The following is a 17,002-nucleotide window of genomic DNA, read 5'->3' on the forward strand; positions in this document are numbered from 1 at the left end:
AAGAAGTTTCAAAACATTAGGGGTGCCAAGGTTTGCCATCACTGCCCTAGGGGAACCCTTGAAACAAATACCCCTTACATTGGTGGTCAAAAGAAAGCCCTACAGTAGTGGTCAGAATGCCACCACTAAAGATTGGAGTCAATGTTGGCTGTGTAGGCATAAACAAAGGCAAGGTCAATCAACCACAGCTCAAAGGAACCCCTAACAACCTCTGAAGGAACCCTGGTTAAGAATGACTGTCATAATGTAACAATAAATTAATGTAACAAAGAACTTGTCACATAAATAACTTTGTAGCATCTGCTAGTCCTTGTGTGCTGTATACTTAAGTTCATGCCCCACCTGTCTATTCCCTGTGCATGCAAATAGAACCAACCTAATCAGCAGGGAGCAGCATGCTTGGTCCATGATGCCGACATATCTGGCAGGCATTTAGATCTACTAATTAGAACCAGCATAAGTCTGAGCTCTCACCAAGGCTAAGCAGTGGGTAATGTGTATTGTATAATCTTATTTTAGCGACTGGTTCTCTTAACCAGAACATGATTTCTTGAAGGTAAAAAAATGGATACTAGAGCTTTGATGAAGTTACAATCAGCAGTACTTACCTGCCCTTCCCCAACATATAGGACTCCTATCTTGTGAGTGTCATAGCATGGGATCTGATCAAGCAGCTTCATCGTTCTATCAAATGTCTACAACACAAAATATGGATTCATCTAAAGCATTAAAAAATAACGCAAAACGGAACTCAATGTCTCTGGTCTGAAAGGGTTTTCCCAACATGCAGAACTACACATTCATTAAAGACCAATAAATATATTTTTACACAGAACAGCATTACGTAACAACCTGTCATTACCTTAAACTGGGAGGAGGGGCAGTATTCTCAGCCAATCAGGGATCTAATTAAATGCATGGTGCACAGTCTACAAATCACCATACATGTTCCAATTATTTGTATCAAATAAGGCAGGCCCTTGCAATACATACATGTTGGTAGATCTAAAGATGGTGGCACAGTTTGATAGGAACACAGCAAACACAGAGATGAGCTCAATGTGCTACTGCTCCTTCATCATCCATTCACAGACTAGGAGGTGTCCTGGATCAGGCTGTATTGTCTAAATGCAGTGCACTCTGCTTGGAGGCCCAGGGCCTGACTATTCTATCTGGCAGGGTGTCAGGATCACAAAAGTAGCTTGAACGAAATTGCAAATCTCTGTAAAAAAAATTCCCATATATGTATTTGAAATAAATAGTAAGGTGTTTACCAGGAGATGCCTGAACACATCACCTGCATGCAGTATCAACAGCCGTTTTGGTGGACTTGACATACAGTATATTGGAAAGGAAGTGGCCTATCAAACCCTTAGGAACATCTTGCATCACTATAATGTACAGCAATTCTGGCCACAGTAATGTCATCTATAAATGCTGAGAGATTCCATAATGCTAGGGGATACCCCACTCTCTGTGCACACACAAATATGGATTCTAATATGGAATATGGAGACACAATCATGTACACAACTTTGAGATCTTTAGATGTTGAAATGCACACCTGGCTTAGCTGGAAAGACTAAATTATTCTGAGTTTTACTCCTACCAGAAAGTATTCCTAAGTTTCTGCTCACCTCAGTGTTTGGGACCAGGATGGGCTTGTTGGATTCATCCCCAAAGAAAGGCGAATGGTACAACTGTAAGAAAACAAAGCTGGAGAAGAGAAAAGGACATTAGAAAAAAAAAAAATTAACCCCATTATCCATTAGGAGTAACCATTACCAACCCTTTCCCCAAATGAAGAAAATAGACCCATTTCCAGATCTAAGTAACTGGCCCCATTCTCTATTAGCAGTAACCAGCCCAATACCCAACATCACCAGCACTATCTCCAGAGCAGAGACAAAACGGAATTTTTGTAAAATCTTACCTGTAAAATTCCTTTCTGAGTCCTCCGACAGTCACCGCCTCTCCATATTAGTCACTATGGGGTTATTGACCTTTGCTCCGTAGGAGTAGCTAGGCAACAGAATATGTCAATATTAAAGCTTTTAGCATATCCCACCCCCAGGGGGTGGTCCCCTCAGTCAATACCCTCCTGCTTCCTGTATCCATACCTCAGTTTCAGTAGAATAGCAGTAGAGTACATAAAAAAACCCCAAAAGAGGGGCGGGGGCGGCGACTGTCGGAGGACTCAGAGAAAGGAATTTTACAAAAAAATGGATTTTTGTAAAATCTTACCGTAAAATCCTTTTCTCTTAGCTCATTGACAGACGTAGTCCTCGGTGATTCAACACCCTCGGGTTATGCTGCCCTCTACAGGAGTAGGACTAGACAGGAAAGAAAACATTCTGGCCACACCCTAGGGGCAGGCCCAGAGGGTATATCCTCTCACTTCCTGCTCTAGCAAATCAGTTATGTCACAAAGCAGTGTTTAGAGAATTTAACCCAACCCAACTCAAAAACAGAGGGGCGGGTACTACGTCTGTCAATGAGCTAAGAGAAAAGGATTTTACGGTAAGATTTTACAAAAATCCATTTTTCTCTATCGCTCATTGACAGACGTAGTCCTCGGTGATTCAACACCCTCGGGACGTCCCAAAGCAGTACCACAAATGAGGGGTGGGAAAATGGAAATCAAATCCAATCTAGAAGGCCCAACCGGTGCCAACTAGAAGTTTACAATGCTCATCCTCAAAGATGAGACTCAACAGAAATTTTTCAACAGAAAAAAAAAACCCCCGAGGTAGACCACCGGTCTCCTCAAATTGCGGCCTGCAAAACCTTGCGGCCAAATGAGGCATCCGCCGATGCCATCACATCAATCTTATAAAATTTTGTCAAGGTATGTACCAACGACCAGGTGGCCGCCTTACATACCTGGACCACTGACGCCTGATGGCGATAGGCCCAGGAAGTACTGAGCGCTCGAGTGAAGTGCGCCCTAACAGGGAACGGAGGATTCCAACCCTTAATAGAATAAGCCTGTACCACCGTCTGACTGATCCATGTAGATATGGTCGCGGCAGACACAGGCAACCCCCTTCAAGGGCTATCCGTGATCACAAAAGTGAGTCCGTCTTACGAAAACAAGTTCGTAGTAGTCAAGTGTATCCTTCTGAACCCCATCCAAGGAGTGTAATGCAAACTCCCAAGGATGGCTAGTCTTAGGACACGGGGAAGGTAACACAATACTTTTATTCAGATGGAAAACTCTTAAAACCACTTTAGGAAGGAAGGATGGATTTGGAAGAAGAACCACCTTATCCCTATGAACCACCAGAAATGGGGAACGACAAGATAATGCGGCCAGTTCTGACACCCTGCGTGCAGCAGTAATGGCCACCAAGAAGGCCACCTTCTGGGATAATGTAAGCAAGGGAATCTCCCTAATATCTTCAAAGAGAAGTTTCTGAAGAACCGACCACACTAAATTAAGATCCCAGGCGGTAAGGGTGCGCGCACTGGCGGAGCCAGATGTCGCACCCCCTGGATGAAATTCCGCACCAAGGAATGATTAGCCAAAGGTTTCTTGAAAGAAGATTGCTAAAGCCGAAAACCTGACCCTTGATCGTGCTCAAGGATAGTTTCTGCTCAACCCCTTGTTGCAGACAGACCAAAATTCGGGTCACCGAATAGGTATGTGGGGGAAATCCAATAGATTCACACCATGCAATATAAGACTTCCATGTGCTGGAAGTCGCTTTCCTTGCTTTAACTGGAGGTAGGAATAACTGAAGCTGACACTCCCTTGTCTTTCAGTACCTGGGTCTCAATGGCCAGGCCATTAAGCCAGCGACTGTAAAGCAAGATGGAAGATCGGTCCCTGAGACCGCAAATCCTCCCTGAGAGGAAGTCTCCAAGGAGCGTCCGCGACTAGCCTCACCAAGTCGGCGTACCAGGCTCGACGAGGTCAGTCCGGAATTTCCAGAATAACTGGAATTCCCTCTACCTCTATCCTGCGAAGAAGTTCCCGCAGCAACTTGAGAGGATGGAAGGCATGCCGTAGCCGATACTGCCCCCATGGGGCGATCAGCGTTTCTGCTACGTCCGCTAGAGGATCGCGGCGCGAGCTACAAACCTCCGCACCTTCCCGTTAAGCCAAGGTGCCAACAGATCCACATCCGGGATGTCCCAATGAAGGAACAGCTAGTGAAAAAACTCTGGATGAAGAGGCCATATGCGATTGGATCCGAATCGGGCTGCTCTAGAGCTGCTCGATCCAGTAAATCAGACAAAATCTGATCGCTCTCAGTTCCGATACCCTTATTGGTAATCTGGATACTATCGGAAGAAATGACTTCCCCTGGTTGAGCATCGGAGACTTCCTGGTCCGCTCGCTCAACCGGATCCGATTGTCCAGGGAATCGAAATTCTGATTCCATTAAAAAAGAATCTCCTTCAGGAGAATTCGGGTATGAGACTGGGTATACGGTACTGCCTCTAAGAAGGCCACCATCAGTCCCAGCCAATTGACGGACAGCAACATCCGAATCGTTGACTGAACCTTCTGGAGTTTCTCCGCAAGGAGAAACTCTTGCCCAGGATGTATCCAACCTTAGGCCCAGATAGTTCAGTCTCCTGGTGGGAACCAGGGATGATCTTTGGGAAAGCGAAAAAACGCTGATGTCCTGCGATGATGAGGATATAAAGATAGGCCTCCTAAATGTCTATGGACGCCAGGAAATCCCCCTGATGCAGGGAGGCCACCACTGTACGGATGGACTCTATTTCTTCCAGATTTGGACACACCTTGCCCTCTTTCCTGGGCATTGTGAATAGGTTCGAATAGAACCCCTGAAACCGTTCAATGTTAGAAGGGAAGAATCGCACCGGTGGAAGTGATCGAAACTCGATCCTGTGTCCTCCAGAAACCGGTGAAGACATCCCCCCCACCCCAGAGATGGGTAGGGGCGCATCAGGCTGTATCTTCAGGCTTGGCTGAGCCGGACTTTTTGTTTAGCCGACCAGCGCCCTTTGAAACCCCTCTAAAGGGGCTTTGGAGGGTTTCGCCTTATCGCCCGCCCTCGCGGAACGAACGAACGAACGAACAAACGAACGAGAGAGAGAGAGAGAGACCAAATCTCATCCCTGATGCACAGAAGTTTTCATCAGCTTGCTCAATGCTTGTCTTGTTACAGACAGGAAGTCTTTGGCCCTATTTCCTGGGTAAAGGAGGCGGCTCCACCCCTTAACACGCCTGCCGGCGCCTCCCCCTGGCTCCATGAGGTGTTTGAGTCACCTCAAACATGGCCGCCCCCATGCTGGAGACACGAGGCTACACCAAAATGGCGGCCTCGTGCAATCTACCAGACAATGGCGGCGGCCTGCACAGAATAGCGGCATGTCTGCAGAAGGACTTGAAGATCTCACAGGAGAAAAAAAGCTGTCTAAAAAATCTTTTCTAAGAAAAAAATCCTGCCAGGAAGATCCCAGCAAGGTCCTTACTCCTAACTAGACAGAAAAAAACTGATTTGCTAGGGCAGGAAGTGAGAGGATATACCCTCTGGGACTGCCCCTAGGGTGTGGCCAGAATGTTTTCTTTCCTGTCTAGTCCTACTCCTGTAGAGGGCAGCATAACCCGAGGGTGTTGAATCACCGAGGACTACGTCTGTCAATGAGCGATAGAGAAATTCCGTTTTCTCTTACGTCCTCCAACAGTCGCCGCCTCTCCATATTCGTCACTATGGGGACGTCCCAAAGCAGTGCAAAAACATGAGGGGTGGGAAACACAGCCGCGCCCAAGTCAACGCAGGACCCACATCAGAGAAAGGAACCTTACCAAAGGAAGGAAACCAACTGGGCAACATGAAAATAAAGTTTTGCTCAACAGGAGCAACAACCCAGGAAGAACAAATAACCTAGGGATAAAAACATCCCAAACAGCCAAGGGCCCAAAAAAACAAGGGACCCTAAGGTACTGCCGCACTAAGAACCTTGCGGCCAAAGGAAGCATCAGCCGATGCCTGAACATCCACTTTGTAGAACTTTGAGGAGGTGTGAACGGACGACCAAGTCGCCGCCTTACACACCTGGGCCACAGAAGCCCGATGATGACAGGCCCAAGACGTACTCCGAGATCTCGTAGAGTGCGCCTTCACAGGCATAGGGGGAACCCTTCAAAGCATATGCCTGTTCAATGGTCTGTCTGATCCATTTGGCGATGGTAGAAGCAGATGCCGCCAAGCCCTTCCGAGGCCCCTCAGGAAGGACAAAGAGGGAATCCGTCTTGCGAAAAGACTTAGTCGCCGACAGGTAAACAACATCCAAGGAATGTAAGGCCACCTCCTTCGGATGCTTAGGCTTCGCGCAAAGCGAAGGCAAGACAATGTCCTCATTGAGGTGAAACTCCGAGATCCTTTTCGGAAGAAAAGAAGGATTCGGTCGCAAGACCACCTTATCCAAGTGGAGCACCAGATACGGAGACCTGCAGGACAAAGCTGCCAGCTCCGATACTCTGCGAGCCGAAGTGATCGCCACCAAAAAGGCGACCTTCTGGACAACAGAGGCAACGAGATCTCCCTGATCTTTTCAAAAGGAGCATGTTGTAACATGGACAGAATGAGGTTCAAGTCCCACGGAGGCAAAGGCTCCCTCCGAGGAGGGACCAAGTGTCGCACCCCTTGAACAAAGGTGCCAACCAGAGAATTAGACGCCACAGGGCGTTGAAAAAGAACGGCCAGCGCAGAAATCTGACCCTTAATCGTGGCCAACGCCAAACGCTGGTCCACACCCGCTTGAAGGAAAGACAACACCCTAGACACCGAGTATGAGCGAGGGGAAAACCCCCTGGACTCACACCAGGCAAAATAGGCCTTCCAAATACGGTAGTATATCTTCCCCGAAGAGGCCTTTCTAGCATTGATCAAAGTATGAATGACCTCCGGGGAGAGACCCCTATCCTTCAGGACCTCGGTTTCAACAGCCAGGCCGTCAAAGCCAGCGACAGTAAAGCAGGATGGAATATCGGTCCTTGAGACAGAAGGTCTTCTCAAAGAGGCAGACGCCACGGAGCGTCGACCGCCAGATTCACAAGGTCTGCATACCAAGACCGGCGGGGCCAGTCCGGCGCCACCAGAATCACCGTTTTTGGTTCCGAGGACAGTCTGCGAAGGAACCGGGATAGCAACTGAATTGGTGGGAATGCATACATCAGTCAATACTGATGCCACGGAGCCACTAACGCGTCTGACGCGTCTGCCCGATGATCGCGCGTCCTTGCCACGAACCTTCCCACCTTGTTGTTTAGACGAGACGCGAACAGGTCCACATCCGGAAGACCCCACTTCGCGCACAACATCTGGAAGACATCCGGGTGGAGCGACCATTCCCCCTGGTCCAGAGTCTGGCGGCTCAGATAATCCGCCTGCCAGTTCTCCACCCCCTGGAATGTGAACTGCCGTTATCGCCGGGACGTGCGTCTCGGCCCAAGACAGAATGTCGGCTACTTCCCGAGCCGCTCAGGCACTCCTGGTGCCCCCTTGGTGGTTGATGTAGGCCACCGCTGTGGCATTGTCCGTCTGCACCCGAACCGGACGGCCCTGAAGCCTGTCCGTCCAACGTCGAAGGCAGAGATTTATCGCCCGCAATTCCAGAATGGTTGATCGGAAGGGAGGACTCCCCCACTGACCAAGTACCCTGGGCGGACAGAACGCCCAGAACACCACCCCAGCCCGACAGGCTGGCATCCGTGGTGATCACCGTCCATGAAAGCGGACGAAAAGACTTGCCCCCTGACACCGCCGGGGACTGTAGCCACCACAGAAGATCCCTTCTGGTGCGAGGACTCAATGAGATCTGAAGATCCAGAGATTGTGGTCGCCCGTCCCACCTGGACAGGATCTCCGCCTGGAGACCCCTCGTGTGAAACTGGGCAAAGGGAATCGCCTCGAAGGCCGAGACCATCAAACCTAAACACCTCATGCCCGTCCGGAGGGATGAGCACGGAGCGTCCCGAAGGGACCTGACTTCGTCCTGAAGTGTCTTGAGCTTGTCTTCCGGTAGGAAAACTTTCGCCTGAACAGAGTCCAGGATCATTCCCAGATAGGGAAGACGAACCGACGGACACAGCGTCGATTTTGGGAAGTTTATCGTCCAACCAAACTCCTGCAGAGTCTGCATCGTGACGGACAGGTCCTTCACCAGACCCTGACTGGTTGCAGACCGAACCAGAATGTCGTCCAGATACCCCAGGATTGAGATACCCTGGGCTCTCAGTAAGGCCAGAACCGGTGCAAGCACCTTGGTGAAAACCCACGGAGCCGAAGCGAGACCGAAGGGTAACGCCACGAATTGGTAATGATCCTCCGCAATGGCGAATCGAAGGTACCTCTGGTGACCCTCGAAAATGGGGATGTGTAGGTACGCATCCTTCAAGTCGATGGAGGCCATGAATTCTCCCGGAACTAGAGCAGCCACCACCGAGCGCAGGGATTCCATGCGGAACTTGCGAACCCGCACAAAGCGGTTCAGAGCTTTTAAGTCCAGAATTGGACGTACCTTGCCCTCCTTTCTGGGCACAGTGAACAGATTTGAATAAAACCCCCGAAATCTGTCCTGATGAGGCACCGGAACCACCACTCCCTGAGCCCGCAGGTCCTGCACCGCCAGGTGCAGATCCCGCAAACGCTCCGGAGACAGCTGAAGGTTTGAGGGAAAAAACCTGTTCGCCGGCCGAGATAGGAACCCGATCTTGCACCCGGACCGAACGATCTCCTGAACCCACCTGTCCCGAACGCGGGCCAGCCAGGGTTGAAGAAAACCGAGCAAACGTCCCCCCACCCCAGAACTGGGTGAGGGCGTCCCTTCAGGCCGCATTGTTATGGGCAGCGGACCCGGACTGGCCGGACTTCTGCTTACCTGCCCACAGCTTTTTCTGGGAGCCTTGTCCTTTGAAGGGCTTGCCCTTATAGTGCAACCGAAAGGCACGAAAGGACCCCTGAGAGGGTCTAAACGAGGTATTCTTCTTACCACGAACAAACTTAGACTTGTGAGTCTGGGGCAAAAGAGTGCTCTTACCCCCAGAAATACCCTTTATCAGTGAATCCAGGGAGTCGCCAAAAAGGCGAGATCCCGTATATGGCAAATTAGATAAAGTTTTGCGAGAAGATTGGTCCACAGACTAACATTTCAGCCAAATCAAACGGCGTGTCAACACAGCCACGCTGTGCACACGTGCAGCCAAAGGAATTACATCTAATTCCGCATCACACAAATACATGACACCCTGATGAATCTGATCCACCATAGCCAACGTCGTCGGCGGGGCAGAATCAGCCACCAGGACGCGCCTGAGCACCTGCGTCCAATCCGCGACAGCCTGAGCTGCCATAAGGGAAGCAAAAATAACTTTCAGCATGGAACCGGTAACCGAGTAAGTATGGCGGGCAAGAGACTCCAGCCTCCTGTCCGTAGGGTCCCGGAACACCGGGGTATCCTCTGCTGGAATCGCAGTGGATTTATTTAAAACCGCCACCGCGTGATCCACCGGAGGTGGTACACACCAGCGTTCGTCAGTGGCAGGCGTGAAAGGATAACGCAGCTTAAACCTACTGGGCACAGCAAAAGGCTTTTTTAGATTGCGCCATTGTTCACTAACAGCGCGTTGAAAATCCTCAGTGCAAGGGAAAACCTGCGACATTTTGCGTCTCCGCTGCGTCCCATAAGAGGCCAGGACGGCAGGAGGACATGGTTCATCCTGCAAATGCAGCGTTTGTTTGATAGAAGCAACCAATTCATCCATGATTGCAAGCTCTTCAGACGAGCCAGGGGGAGAATCATCAACCCCTTCAACCTCTGCCTCCCCTTCCGACCCTGCAAAGTCCAGGGACGAACGGGACCCCGATAAGGGGACCCCAGCCATAGCAGCCCCATCGCCCTCTGAATCAGAGGAGATTGAAACTCTGGGCCATTTAGTGGATTGAGCAGCCACAAGCATCTGTACCTGAGCAGCCAGGTTAGCCACAATGGTGGCCAAATCGCCCCCCTCAGGGGGAACAGCAGCAGCCCCTTGGCCTCCCAGCAAAGTGGGAGGAAATTTGCTTTCCTGAGAATCCATGCCCCCAGAAGTGTGCAGGAGAAAAAAGGGTAACTGCCCCTTTAAAAGCGCGGCGAGCGCAGCCCACCGCTCACACACACCAGCACAAGCCGACCCCCACAGGGAAAATGACAAACTCAGGCAAGGAATACAGGAATAAAGAGGGTAAAAACCTGGAGAGATCACTGCTGCATCGATCGGTGTGCCCAGGGAAAAGGAAGTGATGCAATAGAAGCCGCTCCTATAAAGCCTATGGAAAGCTACAAAAAAATGGCCGCCGGGGGAGGAAGTAAATGCAGTGCTAACATGAGGCCGGAGCGATCGCCGCCAAAATGGCGGCGCTTGGCGCCAAAAACGCCGCTCCCAGCATACAGAAAAAACCCTCATATGCCTGCAGCTATTAATAAAATGGCGGACCGCAGCAGCGGCCACCGCATGTTGCACAAAACATGTACCACAGCATGCCCTACAACATACAGCATGTCACACAGAGAATCACACAGTTTGTAACACAGAACAGTGTATAACAGCCCCCCTCCTTGCAGCCCACAGCAGCATCCAGACAGGGAGCACAATAGTGTGAACAGACATGCAGGGTTACACAGTCCCAGACTGACACCCACTAAACAGACAGGTCCCCACACAGAGTACACTTACCTTCTGAATGGCGTGGGGAACCCGCACAAGCGATCAAGCCACTGCACATGGGACAGGGAGAGTCGCAGCCAGGACGCAGTAGAACTGCGGTGCGAAACCGCATGGCGTCCAGTGAGGTAGCCACCTCACCACAGCATCCCTGCAGTGAACAGGGATGGGTCGTTCACATATGTCAGGAAAAATACCTGACGGAACGCTCGATGGCAGGCTGGGAAGCCACTGACCCACAACCTGCGACCAGGGGGGCCAGCCCGAGACCCAGCCCGCACGATCCTCTTCATCAGAAGAACTAACTAATGCTGACAAAAGTAACAGCTAAGTAAAGAAAGAGAAAAAAACTCAAATAAAATTAAAAAGAAGATAAAGGCTGAGACAAAATGCCCCAGCACAGAAACAGCCAGCTAACTCCTGAAAGCTAGACAATGAAACTGAGGTATGGATACAGGAAGCAGGAGGGTATTGACTGAGGGGACCACCCCCTGGGGGTGGGATATGCTAAAAGCTTTAATATTGACATATTCTGTTGCCTAGCTACTCCTACGGAGCAAAGGTCAATAACCCCATAGTGACGAATATGGAGAGGCGGCGACTGTCGGAGGACGTAAGAGAAAAAGCATTTTCTTAAAAATAAGTAACTAGCCCCATTGCCAATACAAAAATTGCGGGTGCCGCTCGAAGCTCCGTCAGGTCCTCTTCAGAGAACCGACCGCTAGGAGTGCAGGCAAGGACAGTTTGTTCCATCTCTAAATGTCAATACAGGGAAAAATAGAAGTCCCGTAAGCTGCAAATCACTGCATCAACACTGTAAGTAGCAGCCTCAGCCCAGGCACCACGATGCCACCTCCCCCACGCGTTTTGTCCGGCCCCCGAGATTAGTTATGGGGAACTTTGGTTGAGGCTGTTACACGCTTAAACACAGGGTCTTGCAGTGATGCGGGACTTACAGGACTTCTCTTTTAGTCCCACTGCCAACAGGCAATCCAACATCATCAGCCCTCCCCCCCCCCCCCCCAATAGGAAAAACCTGCTCCCAGACATAAGGATCAGCCTCATTACCCAATAAGAGTAACGGCCATTGCTAACTAGTCCCAGACCAGATAAAACCAGACCCATTACCTGATGTTTAAGACAGTAAACAGACCCATTTTCTAAATTAAATCAATCTGCTCCCCTATATGAAAAGATCAGACTGATTCCTACAATAAGCAATTCAGCCTCTAGTCTGGCAAGCCTTGTCAATTAGTCCTTTTCCAAAAGTCTAAAACAAAAAACAGGGTAATAAATGTATTAAAAAGTCTACTAATTTCCTAAAGCCCTTCATGAGAACTAGAACTAGGTGTAGCAAGCCTCATGTCTGTTGTCACTAGTTCTTTAAAACAGACCTTTATGGATAAGAAGTACACTTTTACCCATCCAATCAGTCAATGAAAGAAAGATGGTAACTGTAGAGTATGAGTATTTTGCCAAGAACATTGTGTAATGGTTCGTCACATGCATAAAAGTATCTAAAGGAAGGCTCTTCCAATTGACAAGAACTGGATTGTCCTTTCATGTTCCCAGCACAGCACAAGGATACAAAATAAATTGGTTGATGTGAGCATTGTTGTTTTGTCTCATACTTATGCAATAAACCTAAAATAATCAGACAGGGAGACCTGGGATGTACCTTGGGTCTATTCCAGGCACTTTTTCAGCCTTGCTGGCCTTTGTGCTGTTCCTGAAAGCATCAACGTTGATCCTCCTTCCCCGACGGGAGGGCTCAGAGTCAGAAATAGTGTGACCTCTGGGACGGTATCCATTCGGAGATATTGGAGATTGCTGCGACACCCCTGGCTCAAGCCTGGCTCCAGCTTCTTGTTTAGAGCTATCTTCCTCTGCTCTGGCAGTCTGGATGATAGGTGGTTCTGCGCTTGGAGTCTGCAGCAGAGGTTTGGCTTCTGGTGTTGGTGTACTGAGATCTTCTTTAGCCTCGGGCTCTTTAGGCAGTTCCTGCAATGTCTGCAGTTCTGGGGAGGAGCTGGACTTGCTCAGCGTCTGGGAGGGCTGGAAAGGAATCTCCCGTGTTGACCCTTCAATAGGGATTCCACCAAGTTCTGACTCTTCTGACTGCTGGGTGGACAAATCTTGACTGGAGGTGGAGGAGGACTATGCAAATAAAAGGATGAAAGGAAAAACTTTATGAAGGGGGTACCATCTTCACAATTCCATTTTGCATGTTTAGAAAACACTAGTTTTTCTCTCTTTTTTTGGGGGTTTTCTTGCCAGTTTTAATAAAAATGTGTTTAGTGAAGTTTTTCACTTAACTTGTGATAGCTGGGCATAGCTGCTTAGCTTTTCAACCACATTTTCATTATAAGCATTGCTCCATTAGAGTCTAACTTCAGGAATGTCCTAAAATAATCACAATAACCTTTCTGCAGGTAAGGAATGGGAAACTCTGGCCTAGTGGGTAGCGACTGAGTGCCCTTTCATGGTAGATTTATTTGGTCCAAAGGCAGCATACAATGCAAAGTGTGACATGATGCCACAGTGCATAGTGGGCATGGTGAAAAGAGAATGTTCCGACGCGGCATGTTTTTTTGGGACATCTGTTTACGTCGTATAGCGTCAGCTTCCTTTGGGGCCCTTGGCAAATTGATCACATGACATCCCAGAGCCACCAAGGTTGGCCAGATGCTGCGATTGAAGGTCAGAACAAGGAACAGGAATATAAAGAATGCCCAGCACAGGTCACAGACTCTAGGGACTATTTAGCTGAATGGTGAAGTATCTCCACCCAGGACCATAAATCTAGCATATCTGATTAGTATTGGCTCAGGAGGCAAATGCCCTCCTGTCCTAGCAGTCCTGGTGTTTACTTTTTTTGGACATTAACAAAGAATACTTGAAGTAAATAGTGAGCTGAAGTGATTGCATAGATTGATCAGATTTTCTCTCCCTACATCATGCACATCCTGTAGACTCTTCGTATGAACCTCCTGCAGATGTGAGCACAGGACAGAAGCTGATCTTCATTTATTTTAGAAGAAGTGACTACACCAGAATGTGCCAGTGCACTATGCAATAGTAAAGCTGCTTGCTGTCCAACTCAGGAGCATGACAGAAAATGTTGTAGTTAAAGAGGAACTAAAAAGGGAAGAATATTCACCTTTCCATCCCCTCTCTAGCCGGTGCCGGCATTTTCACCCATCTTCGTTGCCCAGCGTGGGATGACGTTATCTCTGCGCATGTGCAGGAGCTAATCATTCTGGCACAGAGAAAAGGCCGGCTGCTGCAAGCTCAGTGCTGTGCATGCACAGCACAGTTTATGTGCCGGGGATGGCTGTGGGCAGGCAGGTAGGTGTGTTTTAGTGCAGAAGAGAAATATCATGTCTCTTCTGAAATAAAAAGCCTGCCTGCTCAGAGTGAATAGCGGAACGTTAGTTCTGCTTTAGGAGTTGTTACCATTAAAAATAAAGGGTCTCAAATACACCTTGCAGGTACGATTTAAAGGGATTGTAAAACTTTAAAACCAACATGTCATACTTACCTGCTCTGTGCAGTGGTTTTTCACAGAGCAGCCCAAATCTTCCCCTTCTAGGGTCCCCTGTCAGTGCTCCTGGCTCCACCTTTTTAGCGAGTAGCCCCAATAGGGCTCCCACTGCTGCCTTTCTGTCCTGTGAGGAGGGAGAGAGCCACTGCTCGCGTGCACAGCACTGGATCGAGATCAGGCTCAGGTAAGTATAAGAGGGTGGTGGGGGAGGGATCTTGTGCACAAGTGTGTTTTCCTTAATACAAAGAATGCATTATGGTAAAAAAATGAATATAAAAACCTTAAGTATGGACTCCTAATCATACTTATCTGGGTGGATGCAGCATCTGCCCAATGCTGCTTCTGTCCCCCGCCGACTAACACTGAGAAATGAGCAAACACTGCCGATAGCTAGATTCTCACTGCTTCCTGAGCAAAGAGCTGGTGGCTCTTTGCCCCCTCTAAGATACTAGAATTATTCAAGAACTCTTAAAGCGTAACACGCTCACCCTGCTGATTCCTTCAGACTTCTTGTCCGTTTTGTCTTCACTTGGTGTGTCATCATTGGTCACAGGCTTAAAGTCATCCAGCTCCTGGGACCCAGCCGGAGAGGTCGTGTCTACGTCAGCTTCAGTCTGGGAGCCTTCTTCCGGGAGCACAGAGGACTCTGGAAACAACAGAGGTTCATTACTAATAGAATTCAGAGCATCTCCTAGCCAGAAGAATTCTGGGATGATATGTACAGCCTGGAGGTAAGGAATAGTGGGAAGGCTGCCTATAGCAACCAATCCGAACCTCTTATTTATCAATCCAAAAGCAACAGGCCACATATAACTCAATGGAAGAAGCGATTACAGATGCTTTTATTCCCTCTCTCTATTACTTCTGACCGGTATTTGTTACTTTCATATTCTAGATTCATGCAGACTTCATGCCGTGCATGTAAACCAGAAAGTACAAAGAGTATCACACATGCCACTTTAGAAAAGACAATGAAGGGCTCATGCACAAAGAGCTTACAAAAATGCCGCTTTTAAAGCGTTCAGCAAAATTTTTATTTTGTAGGGCTGTAAAAGCACCTCCAAGTCTACCAGTCCTTGCACAGATAGGCGTTTACAGGAGTATTTGAAGTGTTTACAGGCAGGAAAAAATAAATAAAAAAATCCACCAAAAGCGCGTTCTGAGGGGAACTTTTGAGTAGAAAAAAAAAAAAAAATACACGTAAATATATTCCAATAGCCAGAATAAAAAAACCCAAATATCTTTTACCTTAATGCATTCATTTCATAGTTACATAGTAGTTGAGGTTGAATAAAGACAACAGTCCATCCAGTTACCTTCCATTTCATTAAGGTAAAAAATATTTGTCAGTAATCCCCCCTTTTACTTACCTGAGCCCTCATTCAATCCAGCGCTCTGCCCGCCTGCAGCTCTATTCTCCCCTCACTTCCTGGTCTCTCAGGCTTTGCCGAGGCAGGGGAGCCATTGGCTCCTGCTGCACTCAATCAAAGCCAGTGACAAAGGAGCGAGGCAGAGTTCCACTGTCTCTGTCTATAGACTCAGACAGTGAGGCTCGGGAGCGAGCCCGTACGACTTTATTCAGCAACATTTTAGCATCTATTCATAGGTAGCGCCTTTTACAGACCTTTCTCTCTTTATCTCATTTTAACCCTTGGTATCCAGGGGTTGGTTGGTGGCAGCTAACACCTATTTATATTAATTTATCTTGAATTTCTATTTATTCGTTTTATTACTTAATCCATAGCGCTGGTCACCCCTACTTTTATTAGAGCCCGTACGAGTGCCCCTATAAAAAGGGCTTTCTATGGGGGCACTCAACAGCCCCGAGCACCGGCTGAGGCCGAGAAGTTGAGGTTCAGTCCCGGTTCACACTCTTGCGATGCGGGAACACTGCTAATATACTGCGTGTTCCCGCATCGCATCCGCAGAACAGGCAGTTCACACTGCCATATGCGATACGCTGGGGGTGTCAATTGAAAGTTAACGACACCCCCAGATCAGATCACATATCGCAGTGCTATCTGACAGTTTGCACATGAATCGGATCGCACTAGTGTGAACCACCATGCAATCTGATTCTGCTGCGGACCAAAAAAAAAAAAAAAAAGGGTCCTGTGCGAGTTCACTGCGATTGCGGTGCAAATTCAGCCATACAAACTGTATGGCTGAATTTGCACCGCACAGACATTGCATGTGATTTTAGGAGCAGTGCGCTCCGAATCATATGCAATGTCTGATCGCATAAGTGTAAACCGGCACTCAGGGCCTCTGTACAATTCCAATGCACAGAGCAAGTAAGCATAAACCGGTTTGTTGTACAAAAAAAAAAAAAAGAAAAAAAACAAACATACAAAAACAATTGTGGCACGGTTCATCAATTTAGAGGACCCGACTTGGAAGCAACTTCTATTAAAGTCTATGGGCACAAATTGGATAGAAGTCACTTATAGTACAGGAACCTTTTCTAAAGTCGGATCGACTTTAGTAGTGCTAATTAAAAAGCAGTAGTAAACTGATAGCTTTTTTTTTTTTTTTTAAACCTGCAAGGCAAACTTATAGCGTGCTAGTATGCATTGCATACTTGCACATTTGAAACTTACCTTCGAACGAGGCCTTCCAGCGGTGTGCCATCACCGCTGATGGCGCTTCCATCTTCACTTGGTCTTCCTTCTGGCCTTGTGAGTGGCGGCTCCCCGATGTAACTCCCGCACAAGCGCGCAGGGACTGCCGTTTACAGCACAGAACACAGGGTGGCCGTTTCTTGCATGCGTCGG

General features: G+C 48.4%; 1 protein-coding gene across 4 annotated transcripts in view; it reads right to left on the reverse strand.

The window, feature by feature from the left end:
• The window catches only part of TSC2 (TSC complex subunit 2), a 105,687-nt gene that overhangs the window by 8,287 nt on the left and 80,398 nt on the right, over nucleotides 1–17,002 (reverse strand). For all 4 annotated transcript variants that reach the window (XM_082261066.1, XM_082261064.1, XM_082261065.1 and 1 more), the window contains 4 exons: nucleotides 14,717–14,874; nucleotides 12,363–12,841; nucleotides 1,638–1,716; nucleotides 609–695 (listed from right to left, as the gene is read on the reverse strand). In XM_082261066.1, coding sequence (XP_082117192.1) covers nucleotides 609–695; nucleotides 1,638–1,716; nucleotides 12,363–12,841; nucleotides 14,717–14,874 — 803 coding nt within the window. The remainder of the gene's footprint in view (nucleotides 1–608; nucleotides 696–1,637; nucleotides 1,717–12,362; nucleotides 12,842–14,716; nucleotides 14,875–17,002) is intronic.

This window comes from Pelophylax lessonae (genome assembly GCF_965119305.1).
Source record: "Pelophylax lessonae genome assembly, chromosome: 6".
NCBI classification, from domain to species: domain Eukaryota; kingdom Metazoa; phylum Chordata; class Amphibia; order Anura; family Ranidae; genus Pelophylax; species Pelophylax lessonae.